This window comes from Tachypleus tridentatus, chromosome 9 (assembly GCF_004210375.1).
Source record: "Tachypleus tridentatus isolate NWPU-2018 chromosome 9, ASM421037v1, whole genome shotgun sequence".
NCBI lineage: Eukaryota > Metazoa > Arthropoda > Merostomata > Xiphosura > Limulidae > Tachypleus > Tachypleus tridentatus.
The window spans coordinates 133,121,757-133,146,600 of record NC_134833.1 but is presented as its reverse complement, the minus strand read 5'-3'; the positions used below and the strand labels follow the sequence as shown (position 1 = coordinate 133,146,600).

At 31.5% G+C, this 24,844-nt stretch overlaps 1 protein-coding gene across 1 annotated transcript; it reads left to right on the top strand.

Annotated features, from left to right (window-relative positions):
• Nucleotides 1-1,784: 1,784 nt before the first annotated feature.
• Nucleotides 1,785-15,462, top strand: LOC143226414 (glutathione S-transferase Mu 1-like). The gene is made up of 7 exons (XM_076457349.1): nt 1,785-1,955; nt 3,605-3,745; nt 4,034-4,115; nt 4,345-4,445; nt 6,768-6,863; nt 11,700-11,810; nt 15,185-15,462. Exons 1-7 carry the CDS (start codon nt 1,914-1,916, stop codon nt 15,290-15,292), a joined length of 681 nt encoding a protein of 226 aa, XP_076313464.1. The 5' UTR covers nt 1,785-1,913; the 3' UTR covers nt 15,293-15,462.
• Nucleotides 15,463-24,844: the final 9,382 nt, after the last annotated feature.

Genomic DNA, 24,844 nt, shown 5'->3' with positions numbered 1-24,844 from the left:
GACCCACTCAACTTCTGTATATGTTAAATATTTCAGCCAACAGCGTTCCTTCATTAGTCTTCCATAGCTGAATTGATAGTAACATATATTTTCTTCTCTGGTTGCAGCAGATGTAAACTGTTCAAAAAAATTAAAGGAACAAGTATTTTCTTATATAATTTATCTCAGTGTTCCAAATGTGATAATATTTTTATTTTTTAGGTAGTTTGCCTCATTTCAGTTCCATCTGTATCCATTTTTTAATGTGTGATGAAGGGTAAAACATGGAGAAATAAAATCTTTAAAAATGACCAATATCACCAAAATTGATATCCCATATGAAACAATACTTTAAACAGTTTACGTGCGTTTATTCAAGAAATGTTTGAAGCATTCAATATCTAATGTGACCTCCGCGGACTGTGACACACTCTTGATACTGATTTGGGACACTTCAAATAAGTCTATCGATGTTATCTTGGGGTACGGCAGCCCAATTGTCTACCAGGGCTTGTACATTCTGAGGAGGGTGCTGGAATTCACTAACACACCTCGACAACATATCCCAACAATGTTCAATCAGATTTAAATCTGGAGATCTGGCGGGCCACTCAAAAGTCTCTATTCCTTCCTCGTGAAGAAATCCATATACAGTGTGGCGACGTGGGCTCGCGCGTTAATGTATATGAGAATGAACCCATCGCCGACAGCACCGGCAAAAGGCCTCACAATGGGTTCCAGGATTTCGTCTTTATATCGTCGTGCGTTCAGGGCACACTTGTCGAGTATGAGTAAGTACGTGCGGCCACCCAAGCATATGTCTGCTCAGACCATTACAAAACCTCCTCCATAAGCGTCCACTTGCACAATGTTACAGGCGGAAAATCGCTCTCCTCGGCGTCTCCACACTCTCGCACGTCCATCATCACGAGACACAGTGAGCCTGCTCTCGTCTGTCCACAGCACGGTGGCCCATTGACGAAGTTCCCAGTCCAAGTGCTGACGAGCAAACTTCAACTTGGCTGCACATTGTTGCGCTGTCAGAATGACGCCTCTTGCAGGTAATCTTGCCCAATTCTGTATTTGAACTAAATAAAAGGGAAACGTTGTATATTTCTTTATAATTAATTATATTTGTCATAGAGCATTAGTGCTTGGCGTGCTAGTATTATATTTTTTGACATTTCTTTTTTATGTAGTCCTTAAAGAATATAATAATGGTGTTTGAACCATACTATTTCTTCATTTCCGTTGCCAACGACGCGTTTCACTCACTCCATAGCTTATCAAGCTAGCTGGGATACACCAAACGCAGTTGTGGTCAGAACACTGTTTATATAAGTCATTTGTTAGAAATGTTGTCTATGAAAGCTAAACCGGCTTGAAAATAAAAGAAAAAAGAACTTTCATTACATTTTTAAATTACTGTCCTGTGACTTTTCGAACCTAAAACTTTGAAACTTGCACCAAATTTAAAAACTGATAAAAATTATTAAGTTACAATGTAAAATGAGAGCATTTTAAAAATTATTATTAGTTTCCTCCTGGGTTTTCACAAGTGTTGAATTATGCTCATAAAAAATTAGGAATTTCACAAACAAAATAATGGTTTCATTCCGAGTGCGCTGAAATCAATCCAAAATCATAATTTGCTATTTTATTTTTATGTATAAAATTAGATAAATAAAACATTATTCTGAATAAATTTCAACTATGATTTTTCCTTTTTAATGTGAATAAGAATGACTACAAGTTTATTTTCTATTAAGTTTTTTAATTTAGTTAATTTATATATATATATTTTTAATATCGATTGCAGCGTCATCTACACTACAGTGAATTTTGTTATATTAGACAAAACAACCGGCGTCTTCTCTCTCTTGTAACTCTCGATTGTAGGAAGTTAGTGAAGGTTTCTATCAATAACATTAACAATGTCCGGAAAACCTACTTTAGCTTATTGGAATATTCGTGGGGTGAGGTTATTAAGTGTAAATTATTTATTTGAAAAATTTGATTATTGTGACTGATATCTAAGTAATTGGTTGTTAAGTAATAAATGAATAATGGTTTATGTTCATGATACAGTAATAATATTACTATTAGTTAAGTACGCGTATACTTTAGATTTCGAGTCTTTTTGTGAAGTTTTGAATTAATTTTAACCTTTTAACTCAAGTAACTTCCGGTTTTTGAAATTGTATTGAAACTTAATATCATAATATCTTTTGTGATGGTTATTAAATTAAATTAATTATTTTAAGAAAAAATCGAAACTTAAGGTTTGTGTTGTTACGCTGAGTTAAACTACTTCAGTTGAACTAATTGTTACCGTTAGAATTTTCGGTGTTGTATTACAATTAGTATCGCGATATGTACTTTTTTATTATACCACTGTAATGCTTGCGAAATAACTTATGAAAAAAACTACATCAGTAAGAAAGTGATTTAAGACTAGCCAACAAATACAGTACCACTTGCAATTAATTAGCAAGATAAACTTATAGTTATTTGAGAAGTTAAAAGTAATATGAAATATAATGTTTCTACAACTATATCAGCTTTGTACATCTCTATCAAGTAGTATAATATTTATATGAAAAGTAGCAGTACGGGTCTAATTGAGTATTGACTGTTGATATTAATGAAACAAAATTAAGTTATTCAATTTGATACTTTTTATAATTCGTTGAATTAGATTAGTTGATGTTTCAAACGAGCGTGTTCGTATGCTTTATTATATCTTCATATGAAACAAAATTAGTCTACACCGTACATTCTTGTTCATCAGACTTTGGAGTTTCAAGATATATTCTATCAATTTGAAACTCAAAAGAAGAAACAATGAACTTAAACATTTTTGACAGATAAATTATATTACATAGTTCTTAGTCTTAAGTTATTTCCTATAAATGCGTTTTCTGACTGGATTTAAACTTTGCCAGAAGGTAAGAGCAGGCTATACAAAACTATAAAGCATGGTATGACACGTTATTTAAAAGCCTTCTTAAATAACTAGTTTTCTCTTGATAGCAAGCATTTCTATTTTCGCTATTTGAGCTGTAACAATAATACTTATTAGATTTTGTTTAGTGAAAATCATTTGTAAATGCACAATAAAAAACAAACATTTTTTAACAAGTTAGTTGTTTTAAGAAGTTTAAAACGTTGGTAGTTTAAAATAAAGGGAGTTAAACCTAATTTCTGATTTCTGTTCATTATAGATTAATTTTCTCTTGATTACTTACGTGTTGGAGAACTTTAGGGCTACCACAGTTTGTTCAGTGTTAGTTGTATATATCACAATTCTTTATTAAGTATTTTTAGACCACTTTAATTCTTGGGGATATGAAGCCCATTTTATGAGCCTAAAATTTTGGTTTTTAAAGGTAATGAACAAATTTCAGGATAACAGTCTTAGTTAAAGGAACTGTTTTGCTGCCAAACAAGCCACAATGCAAGTATTCAATGTCAGTAGATATTGTGCATTTGATTCTTGTCAGGTTTGTCATAAACTGAATTTTATTTTTGTGAAATTGCATTGTAATTTTAAGGTAAATGACAGATAACTTGTTCTAGATGTATAGGCATATTAAATGTTTTTATTTGTCTTTTTTATCTGTAGTTGGCTCAGCCAATCCGACTGCTGCTTGCCTATAATGAAACAGAGTTTGAGGACAAAAGATACAACTATGGTCCCCCACCCGATTTTGACCGAAGCTCTTGGTTGAATGAAAAATATACCTTGGGATTAGACTTTCCTAATGTAAAATATTAATTTTCATAATTAAATAAATCTTGATGAAGTTTATAGTTTGATATACTGTCATTTGAAATTTATTTTCAAAATAAATTTATCATATTATAAAATCACTTAATTTTTAATTTGCATCAGAAAACTTTGGACTTGACAGCTTAAGTTTGTATTTTACTTGTATCAATAAAGTGTAACTGGTAAATAGTAAACTGAAATTATGGTATAATAAATTTAGCAGAATATTATCAAATATAAACTTCAATGTAGTTTGCACTTGATATACCATATTTTCTCTAGCTGCCATATTATATTGATGGAGACACCAAAATTAGCCAAAGTGGCGCCATCTTGCATCATCTAGCAAGGAAATATAAAATGGGTGAGTAATGTATGCTAATGCATATCTTCTCACCCAATGAAAGTTTTAAAATAACCTTTGAACTTCAACAGTAATAATTAAAGACCTTAGATCCAAATTACTATCAAATAAAATCTTGGAAATTTGTGTACTCTACATTTTATTTTATAAAAGATAAGATTATAAACTTTTCTTAAAATCAACTTGTAATGTAGAAATTGATAATTTGAATGATAAAACATTTCCTCAGATGGTGAAACCGAACAGGAGAAGATAAGGATTGATATGGCTGAACAACAGCTGGTAGATTTTAGAATGGGTTTTGGCAGACTTGCTTACTCTCCAGATTTTGTAAGTTCTTTATCCTAAAATTAATTTAATTATCTTGTTAAAACATTTTCTTAGTTGTGTGTAAATTGACTACATCCAAAAGAAAGGTAAATGTTGTTGCTTAACCCAGAAATTACAGCTGGTGCAAAAAAATGTGGCACCATAACCTTGAGACTAAACTTGAAATACTACATGCTTACTCAATGTTGCCTAAGCATTTTTCATGCATTACACTAAGTAACAGTTTACGAAAGTGTATTCTTAATATACTGTCTTTGTGAGAACAGTTTCTTGTGATTTAAAAATGTTGTAGAAGTAGTTATATATTGTTTTAAAATTGTACTTTACTATAAAATACATTTTGATAATGCTTTTAATTTTAACTTAATTTGCCCTTGTAGAAGAGCACCTTGCGAACTTTGTTTTGTAATTTACAATTTGTTAATTAAACTTCAGTAAATATTTTAACAAATTTCAAAATGAATGTTTGATACTAAAATTGACTTTGAAGTATAATTTTTTTCATAAATTATAATGCTAGTATGTACTAATAAAGACAATGGGGTAAGTGGTTGAAAAACCTAAGTACTTAATAATGATTTCGGTCTGCTTTTACTAAAATTAACTATTTTTTACCAATGACACTTCTATACTAATGTTAATATAATTTAAAAACAAAAGCCACTTTATTATTGGTCAGAATGACTTGTAAAAACGTTTACTTTGATTCATTTAAACATCTTATTCTGTGGTTTTTAGTATGTATATATGATGTCAAGGTTTGCACAACTCAATACAGGAAAGCAGAGGAATGGAAAATGAGCTATTAAAATTTTCAGTGCTAGAAATCCTGGAAAACTTGCAGTTTTAATTTGTGGTTGTGTAAAAGCTGATTGTGGTTTCCGTGTGTGTATGATCTTTCATTTAAAAGACAGGAAAATTAACTTGAATTATCAGCTGAAACGCAACATATCTATGGGACATTTGGAAAATAATTTGATTTTTTATTAATACTTTGTGGTTTACAATACAATAAGAACCACTGCATGACATAGCTGTTCTCCTTGCCATTACATGAAACACATGTAAGTATGGGCCTGGAAGCCAGTTGTTACATTAATGTAATAGCTTTAAAGATATTGGTATTTGAGCCATTTTATTGCTGAGATGATGCATAAAAGTAATCTAAAACAGTAAATACTATAGATATTTATTTTCCTTTGTTTTATGTATGAAACTTCCATGTCTTTTTACTGAGGGCAAAATATTGTTTTAAATGTTTCACCAAACTTCAGATTTGTAAACAAAAAATAATCTGCTAGGACATTTACTTCAGTAAAATAAACACAGCAGGGGAAACTATGTTCATTTATTATCTTTCCATCACTTGAAAAGTAACTTAAAATACACACTATAAAGATATGAGTTCTGCATTATGTTAAGGCATCTTAAACACAGTAAGGAAATTATAACTTGAAAAGGAAAACCCCAGGTTTTATCTGATTTACTTACAATTTTGTCAGCCTCAGAAACATGGAAGTTCTAATAACAATGAAAATAAAGAGGAAAAAAAAACCTTACCTGAACTTTACAGCTTTGACATCACAAACCTTAACATTAAACTGTTTTCAAATTATTTAGGCTAGAAATAGATAACTGAATACGGAATTTATATATGTACAGCTTAGTTTCATTTGCAGATAAATATCTGCACAGATGGTACATTTAGCAATTTGGTAATTACAAAAGGAGCAAAATTTTAAAATTAAAGCTAGCAGTTTAGATTTCTTTAAATGAATTAACTTGCCAGTTTTACCACCATTAGTTATCAAAATAAAAGCCAAAATCTCAACATTTCAGTTCATTTTATTTTGGAGGTAATTTTAAGGGGTACATCTCTTAATTTTCAAACAGTGTTTTGCTTTTACTAAAACCAAAAATACTGAAGTAGAAAGGATTTAAATATTAAAACAGTAGTTGGATTTGCTTATTTCGTGTTGGTCATTGTCAGGCTTGTGCTTTGTGAGACTTGGGACTGTAATTCCCACTGGTGGGTATTTATGAATGAAACTGAAAGCTTAATTGTGTGCAGGAATTAGTTCTGTAATTTTGGCATTGGGTTACTGAAAGCCCTAGAACTTGCTCTTGTAAATTCTCTATAAACATTGCATGTATATATTACTTCACTTATCTGAAGTTGTGTCCATGTTTACTGCATTGAATTTTTTCCTTGTTTCTCCAAAATGTAGACTAAAACAAGAGTAAACAGGTTGAGGTATTTTGATATTAACATTGTAACTTGAAACTTGTGTTTTTAATGAAGATTTAACTTTTGCTTTTTAGGAAAACCTGAAGGATGATTACTTGAAAGATCTTCCTACCCAGTTGAAATTGTTCTCTGTTTTTCTTGGAAAGAACAAATGGTTTGCTGGGGACAAGGTAATATAGTACAATTTAACTTTTAAATGTTATCGGCCTTAGATGATTGTTCCAATGCATATTGTATTTTCAACTGATAAAAATGAGTAATAATTATATACAATGTATGTATAATTTTATAAAACATTAAAAGCTTAGCAAATACTTTAGTTTTAACAGAATCTGAAAATTAACATTTAGGAACTTCCACTGTTCCTGTGCTCTCTAGATATACAGCTTGGACTGTATTTATCCATCCTTTGATTTCAAGAAATGTAAAAGTACTTGAGTAAAATTTCAGTCAGGAGTGATTGGTTTTCAAAGGATAACCATTTAATTTTTTTTGACTTCCAGAATTGAACCTTTCATATATGACTTTGGCTTTAAAACAGTTTAACGATAGTAAACAAAGTACTTAAATTCTTAAGTTTTTGCATGATGTGTTTGCAAACTCATTTTTCCTTTTATTTTATATAGGCCTGGCATGGCCAGGTGGGTTAAGGCATTCAACTCATCTGAGGGTCGCAGGTTCGAATCCCCGTCACACCAAACATGCTTGCCCTTTCAGCCATGGGGATATTATAATGTGACAGTCAATACCACTGTTTGTTGGTAAGAGTAGTCCAAGAGCTGGTAGGTTGTGATGACTAGCTACCCTCACTGGTCTTAAACTGCTAAATAAAGGACAGTTAGTGCAGATAGCTCTCGTGTTGCTTTGTGTGAAATTACAAAAACAAAAAAGTTTGTAAAATTTCAATAGTATAGCTCTTACAGTGTAACTAATTTAAATATAAGCTGTATCTAATTCCAAGGTCAGATGTACAGTTTAAACATTAACTTTCCTATTTACTGATATATAAGTGTATTTTCCAATCCACAACAAATTTTGACTGGTGGCTTAGCAAGTCTTAACAGCTCATAACTAAAAACTTTGAAAGTTTCACGAAGACACATTTACTAAACTCGGAGTTCTAGTAATTATAACTTCATATTCTTTGTTATATTTCCTTCAGAGAATAAAAATTCATGAAGTGAAATGGTATAAATGTAAAAAGATGTTTTGTTTTGTATTTCTTTTTTGTTCCTTTTTGTGTGCACTTTCTCACAATATTATAAGCTAAAAGTATTTATGGAAATGCCAAGATTAAGCTATAAAATCTTTGGGTTGTTCTGAATTTAGTTTTAAAAAAAACCCTTGAGGTTGATTCCTATATGTGAGGAGGACCTCCCAGAGAAGGTTCTGTACTTTCATTTTACTGCCCTTCGGATCTGAAAATCCACCCATGTTTGGTGTGTGACAACCTGTGAAAGGGAGGAGAGGATTCTGGTGGTTGAGGGGCCCATTTCCAACACACCTCTTTTGCCTTGAATTCCTGTAGATGGGTGTTCCCACCCTTCAGATTTAATAAGCTGGTCCACTTGGGCTATGGTCAACCAAGTACTGGTGTTGGACATTCTTAGCAGGTGTTGTGGACATTGTCTGATATTGATGTTTAGATATAGTGCTTGCTAAATCCTGGCTTTGCTACATTGTTGTACATTCCCCAGAGGATTGGAAGGAGGAAGTTGTTCTGGCTAGACTACTCATTGGTCACCAATTAACTTTTTTTTTTTTTTACCTAGTACTGATGCACCAATGTGTGGTCTATGCGATACTCGAGTCACAATAGCCCACAATTTACTTTTATGCTGTTATTAAGATAAAGCTATTGTATCATTTTAAGTGTATTTTTACCATGGCTTCACTCTTCACATTGGCAGTGGTGATACTCTTCACCTCAATTGTGTTTTTAACTTTTTAAGGGCCATTGGTCTTTTTAAACTTTAAGATTTTAATTTGAAAATTAGGACTTTTGACATTTTACTCTTACCTCTTTATTGGTTGTTTGGTATAGATAATCCAGTTGCTTTGTGCCAGTAAATGCTAAACAACCAACAAAATTAAGTAATTTAAGGTCTTTGAAAATATACTTATTAAACATCATTTTCGTACAGTAAAATAAAAATGAAAATGCTATTGTGTTAATTGTGTGTGTGACTTCATAATGGTATTTCAAGCTAGATCAGAACATTGGAAGTTCCTTCAGATCCAAAACAAATAACATTATTTAATCCTCATCAGCATTCCTGTGGTCCAGGCAAATCCTGATAACTTTCTCAGTTGTAAATCTTTTTTACATAATCAGTACAAATTTATCTGCTCACACAAATGTTAAGCAGAAACTCTGAATCAGTATAACCCTGTTGTTTTAGAAACTGGCAGACTGAGTAAGTAGCTATAATTTGATATTTATATGGGGTCAACAAGGACTGTATTATCATTGACCTGTGTATGCTGTTCAGCTTGTAACATATAAAACAAGTTTCTAAACATTTATTTCACTATATAGGCTGTTTTAGAGTATAATTCAAAGTGGTACAGGACATTTGTGCTTATGACATTGTGGTAAGAATGACTGCACATCTCATTCCTCAACATGTGGTCTTTGACTGCTTATAATGCCCTATTTAATAGAAACCTTGTTTGATAATTGTTGTAAATAACTTGTTTATTGGATTTTTCAATCCATAGCGTACTGTAAGAATACATTTGTATTGGGGGTTTTGTTGGACCAAAGTTGACTGACAACGTTTACTTTCAGTTCAGTTTTAGAGCAGTGGTAATTTTATCAAATATTGGTGGATAATGGCTTAAGTATAAAGTATAACAAAACTTTGGCATTTTTTTGATACTGTATGAGTAATATTTTAATGGTACTTGTATATTGAGGAACATTGTAATTTTAACTTCTTGGTTTGTTAACATATTTCCTGTAGAATACATGTATATTTTTGTTCACATTGGATACTAACCCTAATAAATTATGTAATGCAATTGGTTTTTAGAATTTCAATCCAGAGCTTATTATAATAGTAATTTTGTGTTGGGTTCTGGTTGGACCCTAGGTGTTCCATAAGATAGCTTTTCAAAGTTGTGCTGATGCTTAAAAAACAACAAAAACAACTGTTTCATAATTGTACTTGTAACCATCATATCATGATAAATGTGACAGTGCTTTCTGACAGCACACAAAAAAAAATTGGAATAACTGTTTTAAATATTTTAAGCATGAATGTGTTATACTAGAAACTTTACAGGTTGAACATCATGTTTAAATGTAAAGGTTTTATTGACCCACTGGGTTCCTAGTTTCTTTCTGCTGCAATTCCACCTTTCGAACTTTCCATACTTCAAGGTAATGGAATAAAACTGTATATGGAAAATCATAAGATATGCAGTTATCATTAATGTGCATAACAATGAGGTTAGCCACAGGAACAGTGAGTGAGAATCTTTCTTATTGGGTTGGCAATGTGTCATGAAGCATGTTCAGTATTCATTTGGGTTAACGTTGACTTGTCCTATTAAAGTTGAAAGAAACGTGAATAAATTTTTGGTTATGGCCAAAGTATAGTATTTCAAAGTTCAGAAAGCTAAAGTACACTTAAGGGACTTTAAATAATGAATTCCTTAGTGCATTTTGTACAATAACACAGTTACTTAGTTTTTTTAATCGCTTACTTTGTGGCATTTTTTATTGAACAAGTTTTTTTTTTTTCAGTGCAAGTGTTACTGATATAATTAACATTTTGTAGATCTGCTACTGTATTTCATAAATATAAAATATTTGATTTACTCTTGGTGGAAGTCACATTCTATTAATTTCTAAGTAAGGTCCTTGAAAGTTTCTGAATTTCATGCAAAGCTACCTGAAGGTTATCTGCTCTAGCTGTCCCTAATTTAGCAGTGTAAGAAGGAAGGCAGCAAGTCATACCACCCAATGCCAACTCTTGGGCTACTCTTTTACCAACGAATAGTGCAATTGGCTATCACAGTATAACTCTCCCATGGCTGAGAGGGTGAGCATGTTTGCAATGGGCATTTGAACTCACAACTCTCAGATTATGAGTTGAATGCCTTAACCCACCTGCCCATGTTGGGCTGCCTTGAAAGTGACAATGTTGCTCTGGGAGATTTTTTTTTTTGCCTGTACAAACCTTTGTTTTTATACTGAATGTTTTGTTAATATAGCCAATCTTTTTTGGGGTAAGAAGGTAAAAAAAATGAAGCCTTGTAAAATTAAATCTTTATCTGGCTGAATTGAATGTAACAGAACACTTGGTTAATACAATATTTCATGAATATAAGTTTGTTTTTTGTTCTATTTCGATATCAAATGTCTGAAGTGGATATTAAAAACCCATTCAACAATAATACTAAAAAGCATGAATATTGCTGATTAATGTGTAACATTTGAGTACAAAACTTAATCTTTAGGTATATAAATTGATACATTAATGTTGTTGCCTAATAAAATATTACTTAAGCTCTTGGTAAAGAAACTCAAGACTTACCTTTAACAAGGTGTATCATTAAGTTGGAAATAAACTTTAGATTTGGGTAGAAATAGCATGTTTTTCAGGAAATATTTGCATGAAAGTTATTTGTTGTAATATTATATGAAACCGTAATTTCTAATTCAGTTAGAATTTCACAGTTAAGCATATAGACTAACAATTGTGAAGTTATTAAAAAACAAAAGTAAGTTAATTAGCTATGATTATGTATCCACACATTAAACAGAAATTAGTTTGGTTTAAAATGTTTGACATTTGGTTTTGTGATGAGTTCCATGTATTTTATGTAATTGTGTGGGTTAAGAAAATTAACTAAAGCTGGTTAGTTATTTTATCAAAAAGTTTTTATAATTCTGTTAACAAGAATGCACATGACACATCTATTACTTAGTTCAGTTAGCAGGTCTGCAGAACAGGATTAAGAGATGGCCATTAAAATGCATTATTTAATGTATCTAGTTGTCATATGTGGACTTTGTCATCTATGATATGCTGGATCAGCATAAAATCTTTGCTCCAGACTGTTACAAAGACTTTCCAAATCTCAAAGAATTTCTTGATAGATTTGAGGTGAGTATATTAAAAAGGTTTCAAGGAATTCTTTAAAGTTATGACTTTTCTATTAAAAAATAGCCTCAAAATGTAAACTTATTAGATGGTAAAGGTGCATAATTATTTACTGTAATATTTTTATGTTGTATGTGTATCTCTACAAAATCTTATGGACTTTTAGTAATGATTCCAAGTATTTTGTACACAAACTTTGATTTTTTTAATGAAGTCTTTTTCACTAAAGATTTGTTTTGAAAATAGTCCAAGTGCAAAGTAATTTCATGTTATGATTTACTGTTCTTTGTCCCCAGAATCTCCAGTATTTACCTAATATCTAAAACCTAAATAAATTTCAAACATTTATTTTTAGTAAACCTATTATTTTTCTATACTCTTAACTATGTGGGTTCTATCATTTAACCATTCTTGTAATAATAATTAAACGTGTAACTTGCTTTTTTTCGTGCTAGAATGACTACATGTTATAGTATGAAAATAAAAATGTTTAGTCTAACTAGTTTACGTCTCGGTGCTGTATATGAACGTATTTTTTATTATATTGAACTTCCAGTCATGCCTACCTAAGATTATATAGCTTGCATTGATGCAGTACATGTGTTCTCAGTTCATGATATCCAGTAACATGAAACTCATCTTTAGTTTTGTGTTTTGGTTGTGTTTTACTGGAATAGTACTTTGTAATTTACATTTGAGTTATTATACATGTATGTGCATGTATAGATTATTACTATTTAGAAATATTAAACTTGTTTTTTAAAAATGTAGAACAATAAATCAAGAAGTAAAGCAAACAATTCTTATTACTTTAACCTCTGGACCCAGTTGTTGCTGGACATAAGATGCAGAGGATATTGAACAAATCAAATTGAAAGTTTTGTACACAGTTTAATAACCAAAAACCATGACTGCATTGATACAACAGAATTCCACTATAATTTATTTAGTTTAATAACTAAGACATTTAGATTTTAAAAAATATGAAACTTCAAGCAGATTAAAGATACAACCCACCTTCATGAAACCTTGGTTCAAAAGAACATGGTAGATTTTTCAAAGATTCACATGGCTGAGAAAACCACTGGGGACTTTGAGCTATTGATTGGTAATTCATGTCTTGCACTGTAGTAACAGTGTAAAAGGGAATGTTTAAAAAAAAAGTTTAAATGGGTCTACCATGTTTGATGATGTACATAAGTAAGTTAATTAGCTGTGATTGTGTATCCACACATTAAGCAGAAATTAGTTTGGTTTGTAATTTTGACATTTGGTTTTGTGACGAGTTCCATGTATTATGTAATTGTTAGGGGTTACGAAAATTAAGTAACTAGGTAAAAGAATGAATGGATTCCTAATTTGTATGAAATTATAGACTTAGTATTTTGACATCATAAACAGCACTACATTCAACCTACCACATGACTCACTGAAATCTATATTTAGGTGTTCTTTTAATATTTATTATCAAATTAAGAAATTAACTCGTATAACAGTTTGAATTATCTACAAATTGATTCCAAACATTGATATAAATTCATAAAATACTAGTTCAATAAAATTTTGAATGCATGTCAACAAACTCAATTACATAGCCATTGAACTTTAACTGTTTACAGGGTTAATCAACAGTCAGTTTAGAAAGAAGGAAAAGGGGGTTGTATATTTGATTTATTTTATATTTTTTAATGGTGATAACAAGGTTTGTCAAATAAGTCCATATATATATTCAGGGCAGAGAAAATGAAATATAAAGCTTTTACTGAAGAAAAAAAAAAACAATTCTTAGGAAGTTTTTGATGTTACACAATTTTCTACTGGAAACTTTCAAATTTTATCTATTTTCATCTTAACATAAATTGCTATGTTTGGAAGGGTCAACATTTTGATTCCATGTAATTATGGACAGATTTTGAATACAAGTATTTAATTTTAATTTTATGTGTGCAAAACACTTGCAATGTTTATTGAAAGTTCAATAGATTTTGAGAACACAGAAGTTAATGAGAAACTAATGGTTACCTTGTGGTTACAAAGTTGGTTATGTACCCCAAACACATATTCAGAGTTAAAAGATGGGCCCACTAAATGGCTGTGTTTTAGACCTATTATGGATTTCTATTACTAGATAGTCTAGCATGTATCAACTACAAAAACTTGTTTATTTTATTAGATTGATTATGAAACCTATGTAAAATCACTACTTTTGTAACTTGTATGAAGTACAGTTATATAAAACATGTAGCGTGGATATGTGAAAGAGCACACAGATGTGAAATGGTCAAATTTGTGATGTTCATGTTATCCTGTCACAAGAACCTTAATTATCATGATCATTAAAACTAATGCTGCACTCTACCAATTATGACATCACCTTGGAAGGGTCCAGAAACTGCTTAAATGTTACTTATTTTACATTTTACTAAATTTGGGCATATCTGCTGGTCATTGATTAAAAATTGAATGTTATGCTCGAATATATACCACTGCAGAATTTAATGTCACAGTTGCCAGTTTTACAGCACCTGTTATCTTTATTGTTCTTGCAGTATGAGCACATTTACATATGACAGTCATTTTCAGATATATTTTTAATTCAATCACATGCACTGCAAATGGTTATAGGCATGTGCTTGACATTAGTTACATCTGCTCATGAATAAATAAGTTTGACAATTAATACAATACACATATGCACTTCCATGATAATGAGCACATTGCACCCAAATATTCACATTGAATTGAAGGGAGCTAGTGTGGTACTGGTACTATTGAAACCACTGTTTCCTTTCTAAGTCCTCACAATGGCTGTTTTTGACCCTTTCTTTTGGGTCTGTAAAAGATGCTAATATATTAAATTTGATTAATACTTAATATAATTCATGATTTTAGTCACTCTAAATGACTCTTGCTGTTTTATTTATAGCAAGCCTAGTCTGAAGTAACATTGTTTTGTTTTCTTGGTTTAATCCTCTTTTGCAATTGCAACAGAGAGTAACAAATAATCATGAATTACAATCATAAAAGAACAACTGGAAGTGATAAGTAAATACAAGTCTTTGTTCTGTGCAAGTCACATTAAAAAGTGAAATTGGACCAACGATAGATCTAAACTTCAAGGTTGGTTTGGTGTTTTATGGTGCAAAGTAACTAGGCTATATGTGCCTAAGTTGAAGATGCAGGATTCAGAAAATCCACTTGTCAGATTTATTTTGACTTGTTACCAAGTGCAGTCTTGGTGATGGCTAGTATTTTTGAAACTTACTTTTTGATGAGGATTGCCTTAAAACATTAATGCACAATTTCTTAACCAAAGTCTCTAACAAACTTTAATCTGAATGGTAATGCAGAAGAATGTAGTTGTTTTTTTTTTTAAGGGTCTACCAACAATCCAGTCATACATGAAGTCTGACAAGTACATCAAGTGGCCATTGAATGGTGACATGGCAAAGTTTGGAAGTAGACTCCAGTCTCCTCCACAGTGAATATCAGCTGGTTCTGAAATAGCAATACCTGATAAATTATACTAATGGTAATTTAACAAGCAATATGTTGGCTTGTTTTTTTCATTCATTCTATTCCAAAATATCATTTTCTGAATTAATAAACTTGTGTATTTTTGATAAACTCGTTTATAATAAATCTTGCTTGCTGACTTGTTGTTTTTATTTGAAAATATTACTCAAAGATCATTTTGCACTATCTTAACAATAATCATGTCAAGAGGTATGGAAAATAACATTTTTAATCAGTTATTAAAATTACATTATTGGCATACAGAACATTTTCTTTTATCAAACATTAAATTGTCTCTATTCATTCATAACGTTTTTATTTCTATAAACAGCAAATTAAATTTCGTGATTTAGGTGTAGATAGCTAACTTTGAACGACCATTTAAAAACTGATTTGTTGCTACTACTAAATATACTTGCCAGATATCTGGTAATGGAGTATTCAAGTTCAGAGCTGCTCTTCCTTGCATGCTCAGTGTTTTACTGGATGTTTCTGTGAATGTCATTATGATATAAATACTACTGAATTGTGGTATTTTCTAACAGGCAAGCACTAAAGAACAATTTTTTTGTTGGAAAGCCATGTTTATCTTCCATTTAGTGAAACTAGCATTTTTTTAGGGTTATGAGTTTGTACAGTTGGAAGATAAGTAAACAGGGAAACGGTGCATTGAGCAGCCTGAAATGATGGTTCTTTGTTAACTTCAATAGTTTAAAATACACAGGCTTTTGCAGTGCATATTTGTAAATGCACTTTAAATTCATATGATCGATCACTTACATATTTATTAATGCTGAAGCTATGTTAAATCTTGTCCTCATACAAAGTAATTTTTTGTACTTGTTTAAGTGTGAACATAAGATTATGTTGAATCATAATCTAAGTTGATCAAAGTTTGGAAAAAAAACTACATGTAATAAACTGATCCTTTTTGTAAACATTTTGTATACAAACAGTTTGACTTGAGTGGTAAAAGGTTACATCAAGAACAAGAGGTAATCCTCAGTAACTCTACTTTTAGGTACAGTTATAGTAAATTAATCCACAAGCCTTTTTAATTTTTATTGGCTATATTGTATGCCAGTAATACAAAGCATGGGATGCATGTATACCTGATTGGCTTTTATTACTCGCCAGGATCTCTACAAAACTATCAATTTTTTTTACACAGGACTATAGTCAGTCAGACCTTGGGTGTGGTCAAATACATCAGTCGAAAGGATTTGACCTCCTGAGTCCAAAACTAATTAGATCTCAAATTGGTCAAAAGATGAAGCTATGATCTAAACATTTGTACTTGACAAAGTTTAACCATTCAGTGAGCCCCTATGCCATGGCTAAATATATAATTGTAATTTTACTGTTGATATTTTGTATTAATGCTCAGTGTAATTACAATTCCAGAAATGTTTTGTATGATTAAATGCATGTTTCTTAATTTTGGGGGGGAATACTGCATTAAGATCTTGCATAAAAAATGTGTACATGTATATCTCAACATTTAATTCTCGTAGGGAAAGTAAATGCTTCGTGACTATTAAACATTTATTTTAAAGAGAACCTTTTATTTGAAACTTTCCCATTTTTGGTTTGTAAGGTTAAATAATTTTTGTATTGAAAACTGTTTTAAGTTAGAGATTATTAGGCTGTAAAAGGCTTAATTGAAAGAAATTCTAAAATGTTAGTCAACCTACATTGCATCAAACTAAATTTTTTTGTGGTGTTCAGTGTACTTTCCTGTGCTGAAGATCTAAGACTTGGACTGCAGTACACTGTTGAATATGCCCTACATTTTACTATGATGGTCAATTAAGGATACAATGTTTCAAGATTTGGGTAAAAAACGGAATGTCTCACCATACTATTTTTTATGTAGTCAATTGTTATTTTTTATTACATTGTTTTTGAAGACATCTTAAGTTTGTTTGCAATTTTAGATTTATTTCAAAGTGAGAGCTTAATTATATCAGGAAAATTACTTCAAAAGAATGTTTGTTTCCAAGTGAAATCTAATTAGGATATAATTTAGTAATTATAGCTTATATTTTTAAAATGAAATATTACACATTGTTGCAAAAAATTCCAGTCAATTTTGATATTTGGACACCTGTAGTTGCATGTGTGGCAGGCCCTACTGATTGGTTTACTTTCCTTTTGGTCAGCAGTACTAACTTAAATTATGCTGTACAAGATGCCTTCATGTTAACTTTAATATACCTATGCTGTGAGATTTGCACATGGTTTAATAATGCTATATTACATCACTGCACAAGAAATGTAAACAGACTGACTCCTGCTCTGGATGCACTTTCTTTTTACTCTTTTCTCTCATAAACCAACTTTGCATTCTGTGTGAACAATTACATATAGAACCATATTACAGGGATTTTATACCTAGAACATTATTACATATCTACAATTATTATCAATCTAGTTCTGTGTAAAAACTATCTGGCAGAAAGTGATTCAACAACTGAAAGTTAAACTACAAAATAAAAATGCAACACATCATTGAGTGATCTCTCTCTTCTCAAACTTTAAAAGCCTGTTGAACAAATGTCATAATTTCAATTTCTGATTTATTTTGGGATTGAAGTCTGTTGAGGATTTCATTTCCATGTAACATACAGGACCAAACAGTCCTTGAAGGTGAAGTTTCATCCTCAGTGTGATTGTCATTAGATGTATTATCAAGAAACTATAAGTCCTCGTGAAAAATGTGTTTTGAGTTCCAACAGAATGTGATGTATTTACTGTTACATTGGTATGTTGTAACCATGAATTATACCATTTCAACGTGTTTAAGAGAAATTTGTGTATGCATATATTAAACTGAGCTGAAACATTGGATGCAGTCAAATATATGAATTGAAAGGTTTAGCTTGCCTCCTGAGTCCAAAACAGTAATTAGATCTCAAGTTAATCAAGATATGATGAAGCCATGAGCTTATAATTTGTAGTTGAAGAAAAAAACTGTCATTCAATGAGCTCCTATGCCACAGCTAAATGTAACTGTAATTCCACTTGTGAACTATTTTTATTATTGATGCTCAGTGTAGTTATAATTCCAAAAATGTTTTATATGTAACTTCTGAAATTTATTTTTCTACTAAGTTAAAAGGAATAAACAGAAGAAACTTTTACAGTAAAATAGTAAGTGTCTAAAAAATTAAATCAACTAATTTGAGTTTTGTTTTTAGAAGCACAAATTTATATTTTGATGTTTAACATCTTGGATGCCTCAGCACTTATGGAGCAGTAGTTCTTAATCTGTGGTCTGTGAAAAGGTTTTATAATTAGAAAAAGGTAATAGCAACAAGGCATGTATCTCCTTATTGTTTATAAAGTTTGAAACTCCTCTTACAAATAAAGGAAGGAAACAATTTAAAATTAAGCCTAGTTAATAGTAAGTTAAAGTATTGGTATCTGTGATCTTTTTTATAAATAGATTTTTAACATAGTCATAAGAATTTACTACTAAAGAACAAAGTAATTCACATGTTATATTCAGTAAACTTGCCAGTTACTGTATAGTTACTACACAAAATGACTAAAAGAAAATGGATAAAGAAAGTCCACTGATAAATATGATGATGTTCTGGATATGATGGCTAGGCTAAATAGATATTGATTTTAAATAAACGTTTAATAAGATGGATCATACTGTTAAAATTATTGATTAGGAAGCTAAAACTTTGCATTAAGATTGTTTGCCTACTGTGCAAATTGATAGGATAAGTGCAACAAAATGAAAGGTTCCAAAAATTAAAATGTTACAAAGTAAGCATGAAACTTGGATGTTTTTTTATTTTGAAATGGATTGCTCTTATAGTAGGTTGCATCTAACTTTTAGATCTAAAACAGTGGAATAACACTACTAAGTAACAATAAAAAAAGAGCAAGAAGTAAACAAATGTTAAGATATCTGATGAAATATTCAAACTTTAATTTCACCATTGATCAAATGGAAATTCTATGATATTCAGCAATGGCTACCCTTACAATATTTCATAAAAATCTGTTTATTGTGTTTTTTTACTCTTGTTCAAAAGCTGAAATCTATATGTGTGTCCTGCTTTTGTTTTGTTTTTTAATGGATGTGTTCATAAAATGTAGTTGATATTATACTTAAATCCAAAATAATGCCAACTTCTTTCATGTCCATCACTTGAGAATAACTTAAGTTTGATTTTTTTTCACAATTAAGTTTAATCTCAAATTAACAAAAGGACTTGTATTGTCAACTGTAACTACAAAATCATGTTAAGTAATGTATTAAGTTTTTAAAATTTAGATTTTGTCATTCTGTTATATTTATTACTTAGTTTTACCTCAGTTCCATTTATAATTGTGGATGAAATAAGGACCACAAGGATTTCATTGGCCCATGTAGGCCATTTCCTCTACTAAAAGGGCAAGCATGGCCAGATGGTTAAGGTATTCGACTTGTAATCCATAGGTCGCAGGTTTGAATCCCCGTCACACCAAACATGCTTGCCCTTTCAGTCATGGGGGTGTTATAATGTTATGGTCAATTCCACTACTTGTTGGTAAAAAGAGTAGCCCAACAGTGGGTGGTGATGTCTAGCTGCCTTCCCACTAGTCTTACACTACTAGATTAGGGATGGCTAGTGCAGATAGTCCTCATGCTTCTTTGGGCAAAATTCAAAACAAACCAAACACTCTACAAAAAATCTAAACCACCCACAGTCATTCAGATATCTACAAAACCTTCTAAATTTTATAGTCCACCAACCCTGTTAGAACAATAAAATTTTATTAGCTGAAGATGAATTATAACCTGCCAATATTTTCACTTGTGTAACTTAGTCCTACCATTCTTACCATTAAGTAAGAAAAAAAGAATGCAATGACAAAGTTCAGTTAATCTTAAACATCTCATTAAGATACCCTTCAGTTCTTCATTTTTTCAAAAGAAGTTGTTAGACATCTTAATGTCTTCCTGTGAAAACTTGTAACAACCTTTTTATCATGGGTATCATCCTAGTAGCTCTTCTCCAAACCTTATTTAACAAAGTTCTTTCTAAGGAAATGAACCTAAGACTAAATATGATGCACTAGATGAGGCATAATCAGCTAATCTTATGATGAAATTACTCAAAGTAATATTACTAATAATATAAATAAAAATTTAGGTTCATGGCTATGCAAGGTGAGGAAAAAAGCAGAACTCAACAAGATGTACTTGTTAATGTTGTTTTTAAATGAAGATTTCAAATACTGAAATGTTTGTTTGTTGAATACAAATTTTATTAAATTTGCTTCTATTTTTATAATTAGCTTCTCTTTTATGTAGACAAATTTCTGGCTTGAGCTATTACAATTTCACAAATTTTTTTTAGAGTCAGGTGCAATGTACAATTTTTAAGTATATGCACATTGTATAGTTATTAAAAAAAACTGATCTTTTGGGCTTTACTTTCTTTACATTTCTGGGGCTGGGTGGCCAGCAGTTGGTGTGCCAGACTGTCAATCCAGGAGTTCATGGTTCACATTGTATTGATTAATATCACCCACCTTATTTGAAACCATGTGTGTGTTACAAGTAACAAACCCCACTATTCAGTTTGGTTAGAGAAGTTGGCAGTGAAAACTGTTGTTTAATTGCCTTCTTTCTTAAATTTTTAGTTCAAAATTATGGATGGCTGTGTGCAGGTTGTTATTTTGTAGCTTTGTGGTCACCTGAAATAAACTTTGTTTAGGCTGTAAAAAAAAAAAACGTATATACAGCTCCTTAATTTATCATTTTTAGCATTGACATCATTCTTTTCACTTCACTTGTAAGGGAATTATTTTATTAAGTGATGCCTGTACATTACTGGTAGTTGAATCATTATCAGTTGGTGTGATATAACTTATCAAACCAACATACAGAGAAATGGAAGAAGAGTTTGTTTGTTTTTTTGTTTTTTGAATTTCGTGCAAAACTACTCGAGGGCTATCTGGGCTAGCCATCCCTAATTTAGCAGTGTAAGACTAGAGGGAAGGCAGCTAGTCATCACCACCCACTGCCAACTCTTGGGCTACTCTTTTACCAATGAATAGCGGGATTGACCGTCACATTATAATGCTTCCACAGCTGAAAGGGCGAGCATGTTTGGTGTAACCGGGATTTGAACCCGCAACCGTCGGATTACAAGTCAAATGCCTTAACACTTTTGGCCATGCCAGGCCCAACTGAAGAAGAGAGGGTTAATCATACAATGCAGGAACAATTTGCATATATAAAGGTAATGCCTTGGCATTATTGGTGATATATTGAGGACTTATGTATTTGGCTCATAGCAAAATCCTAACTGTATAACTTAAAAGGGAGAAGATTTGTTACAGACTTTTTAAAGAAAGATATTTGTATTGTGATTTAAATAATACAGTGATAAAGGTCACAATATTTGAGAAGGGAGCCTTCAAAGTTGTCCATAAAAACTAAAAGCACTTTGGGAATATTTAGTTTCCAACTCACCTCAAGTCAACTTTAAGAAAATTATCTTTCACAAATTGGGAGAAAGCTTACAATTCCAAAAATCATTGTAAGGAAGCTGGGCATATCCCTTAGTATCATGAACAAGATAATAAGCAAGAATTTGAAGTTGGTAAAGGCTCACACGCCATCAATTTTTAACCAATAATACAAGTTACTGTGCACTATTTCTTTAGAACACTTGCACGTATACGTATTTAATATAGTGATTCAAATTAAAATGTGGTTTGTTTTGTTTACTAAAAATTCTATAAGCTGTAATTCCAGGATTAAAAAATTCCACTGAATTTTAAAGTTGGGAACTCCTGAGAAGGCAGGCTTAAAGGTAAATGGATAAAATATACACTACAAGGGTTATGATATATAACACAATGCTTTTCTAGTTTGGAATAATTTAGTTTTGTTGAGTGAGTTATTAACAAATACAGGTCTATATAATATGTAGACTTCCTCAAATTTTAAAATTAGGAGCATTTATGAAAGTCTAAAGATTATAGGGGAAAGAGATAAGTGGTTGGTGTGTAAATGCACATCTAGTAATCCTTGCCTTCTTCAGTTAATAAGGTGAATGTTTTAGTAGATAAGTTCCAAATTTTTTCACACATACAATTTTAACTGAATCTTTATAGTTATAACAAGGTTTGTGTCTAAGTTGCTTTTGCTCTAGTTGCTTATTGTTCTGGATCATTTCTATTTGGTTAGGTATTGCATGCATTTTCCCATGAAAATGACTGCTGTAAGAAAGCCTAAAAGTTATAGCTACTTGCCTGATATGTGGTGAAGGAACATTTGACAAACAGATTTTGTTTTCTATTTGTTCAAGAAATGTAAAATAAAAGTATATTTATCTCGCTGGATTTGGTGGAAATTTATATTGCAAATTAAAAAAAAAGAAAAACTAAATTGAATAATAGCAGGACAGTAAATTCAAGTGAGGTAGAAAAGAGGCTTGCACTAAAATGACACTGAAGGATGGAGGGCTATTAATCATAATATTATAATTGAAAAAAACTGAAGTAGAAACACTGAAGAAAGCAAATTTGGTGAGATAATATAAAGATGGTTAAAAAATGGAATTCAATGAGTGGGAACTAACAAAAAACAGATGAATTTATATCAACTGAGAATCTGTATAAATACCATGTTAGAACTTGTTAGGGATATAGGAGTTGAAAGATAAGTGCACACAACTGGAGAATAAAACTTTAGGATTAAGAAAAATTAAACAGAATGTTTGTGAAAATATAAGTCTTCACTGTAGGTAAGTTGGTGGAGAACTAGATAAAGTAAGTGTGCCTAGATTCAAAATATTAACTTGCTCTCTTTGACCAGTAGATGGCATCACCTAATGACTTCTGTTTCCTCACAGCATTGCTCAGCTATTATTGTTTTTTTAGCTAAAGTCATAAGCTGGCCAGTTTCAATTCGTTTAACCTAGGCTTAATATACAGTGCCCGGCTCACTTTAGAAAGTGACGTATTCTGCCCACAAGGATATTTCAGTACTGTATATTGTTTGTTTGTTTGTTTTAATTTCGCACAAAACTACAGGAGGGCTATCTGCGCTAGCCTTCTCTAAATTAGCAGTGTAAGACTAGAGGAAAGTCAGCTGGTCATCACCACCCACCACCAACTCTTGGGCTACTCTTTTACCAACGAATAGTGGAATTGACTGTAACATTATAACGCTCCCACGGCTGAAAGGGTGAGCATGTTTGGTGCGATGGGGATTCGAACCCGCGTTCCTTGGATTATGAGTCGAACTCCTTAACCACCTGGCCATGGCAGGCCTTTTTCTTCTTTTTTTTTTTGCAACGAATCACTTATGTTTGCTTTCATTTAACAAATCCTTCAATCTCTCGTTAAAGCATTAATATGTATATATGTTTTCTTATAGCAAAGCCACATCGGGCTATTTGTTGAGCCAACAGAGGGAAATCGAACACCTGATTTTAGCGTTGTAAATCTGTAGATTTACCATTGTACTAGCGGGGAGTAGCTAATGCAACAATAAACAAGAGGAAACGAGCTGAAATTCTTTTAAGTAAATCAGAATTTATTAATCTATAAGACCTTTTCCCTCATTTACTAGTTATATTTTTGTGCACCAGTAATATCAACCGTGGGGCGCGAGTTTATCTAATTCATTTTTCTTACTTGTCAGGATCTCTTATAGTCTACCCTCAGATGGAAATTATTTCAGATATGATTAGAGTAAACTAATCTATGAAACCTCTGGCGTCGTGTAATACATCAATCGAAATGATTTGATCTCCTGTGTGCAAAATTGTAATTATATTTCAAATCGGTTAAGAGATGACAGAGTTCTGAACTGAGCTTAGACCGCTAAACCGTATCGTCACAAAAGTAAGAAACGATACATTTATTTTATTAAAGCTATCTGTTATGGCTTCAGTTCACTGAATGACTAGACGTTCAAATAAATTTCCTAAAACCATTCTGCATGTTAGGTAATTTTGATGTGATTTCCAAAAATATGGATAGTCTGTTAGTTGATACACATTTGAATTTTGCCTTTACAGCTGTTAAAGTTGTTGGGGCGCTGTTTATTTGGTTCGTCGTAACACTAGAACATTTTTCTTGCTTTCAAGAGGCTGATATTTAACCAGAACGTCAAGATTAAGTTTAAAATTACCGTTGAATGCTAATCGATTCGTTAGTGGCCTCTCGCGGTATGTCTGCAGGCTTACATCTCTTAAAATCACGTTTCAGTACCAGTGGTGGCAAAGGACGAACAGCCCTTTGTGCTTAATTCCGAAGCGGTTCGCTTCGTGCCTTCTTTGGGGAGATGGTTTGTATGCCATCGTATCCCGGCAATGTGTTTTTTGTGGTTCTGATAGATTTTATAAATTCTATTATAATAACTTCAGTTACTCGCTATTTAATGCCATTTTTATCTTTTTATGTTATGCTTAGTGTAGTGTAAATGTGTATCGAGTGTTTTGGTTTATAGTTATTACTATCTCGAGTTATGTGATTATTCACTTGATTTTGAAAGT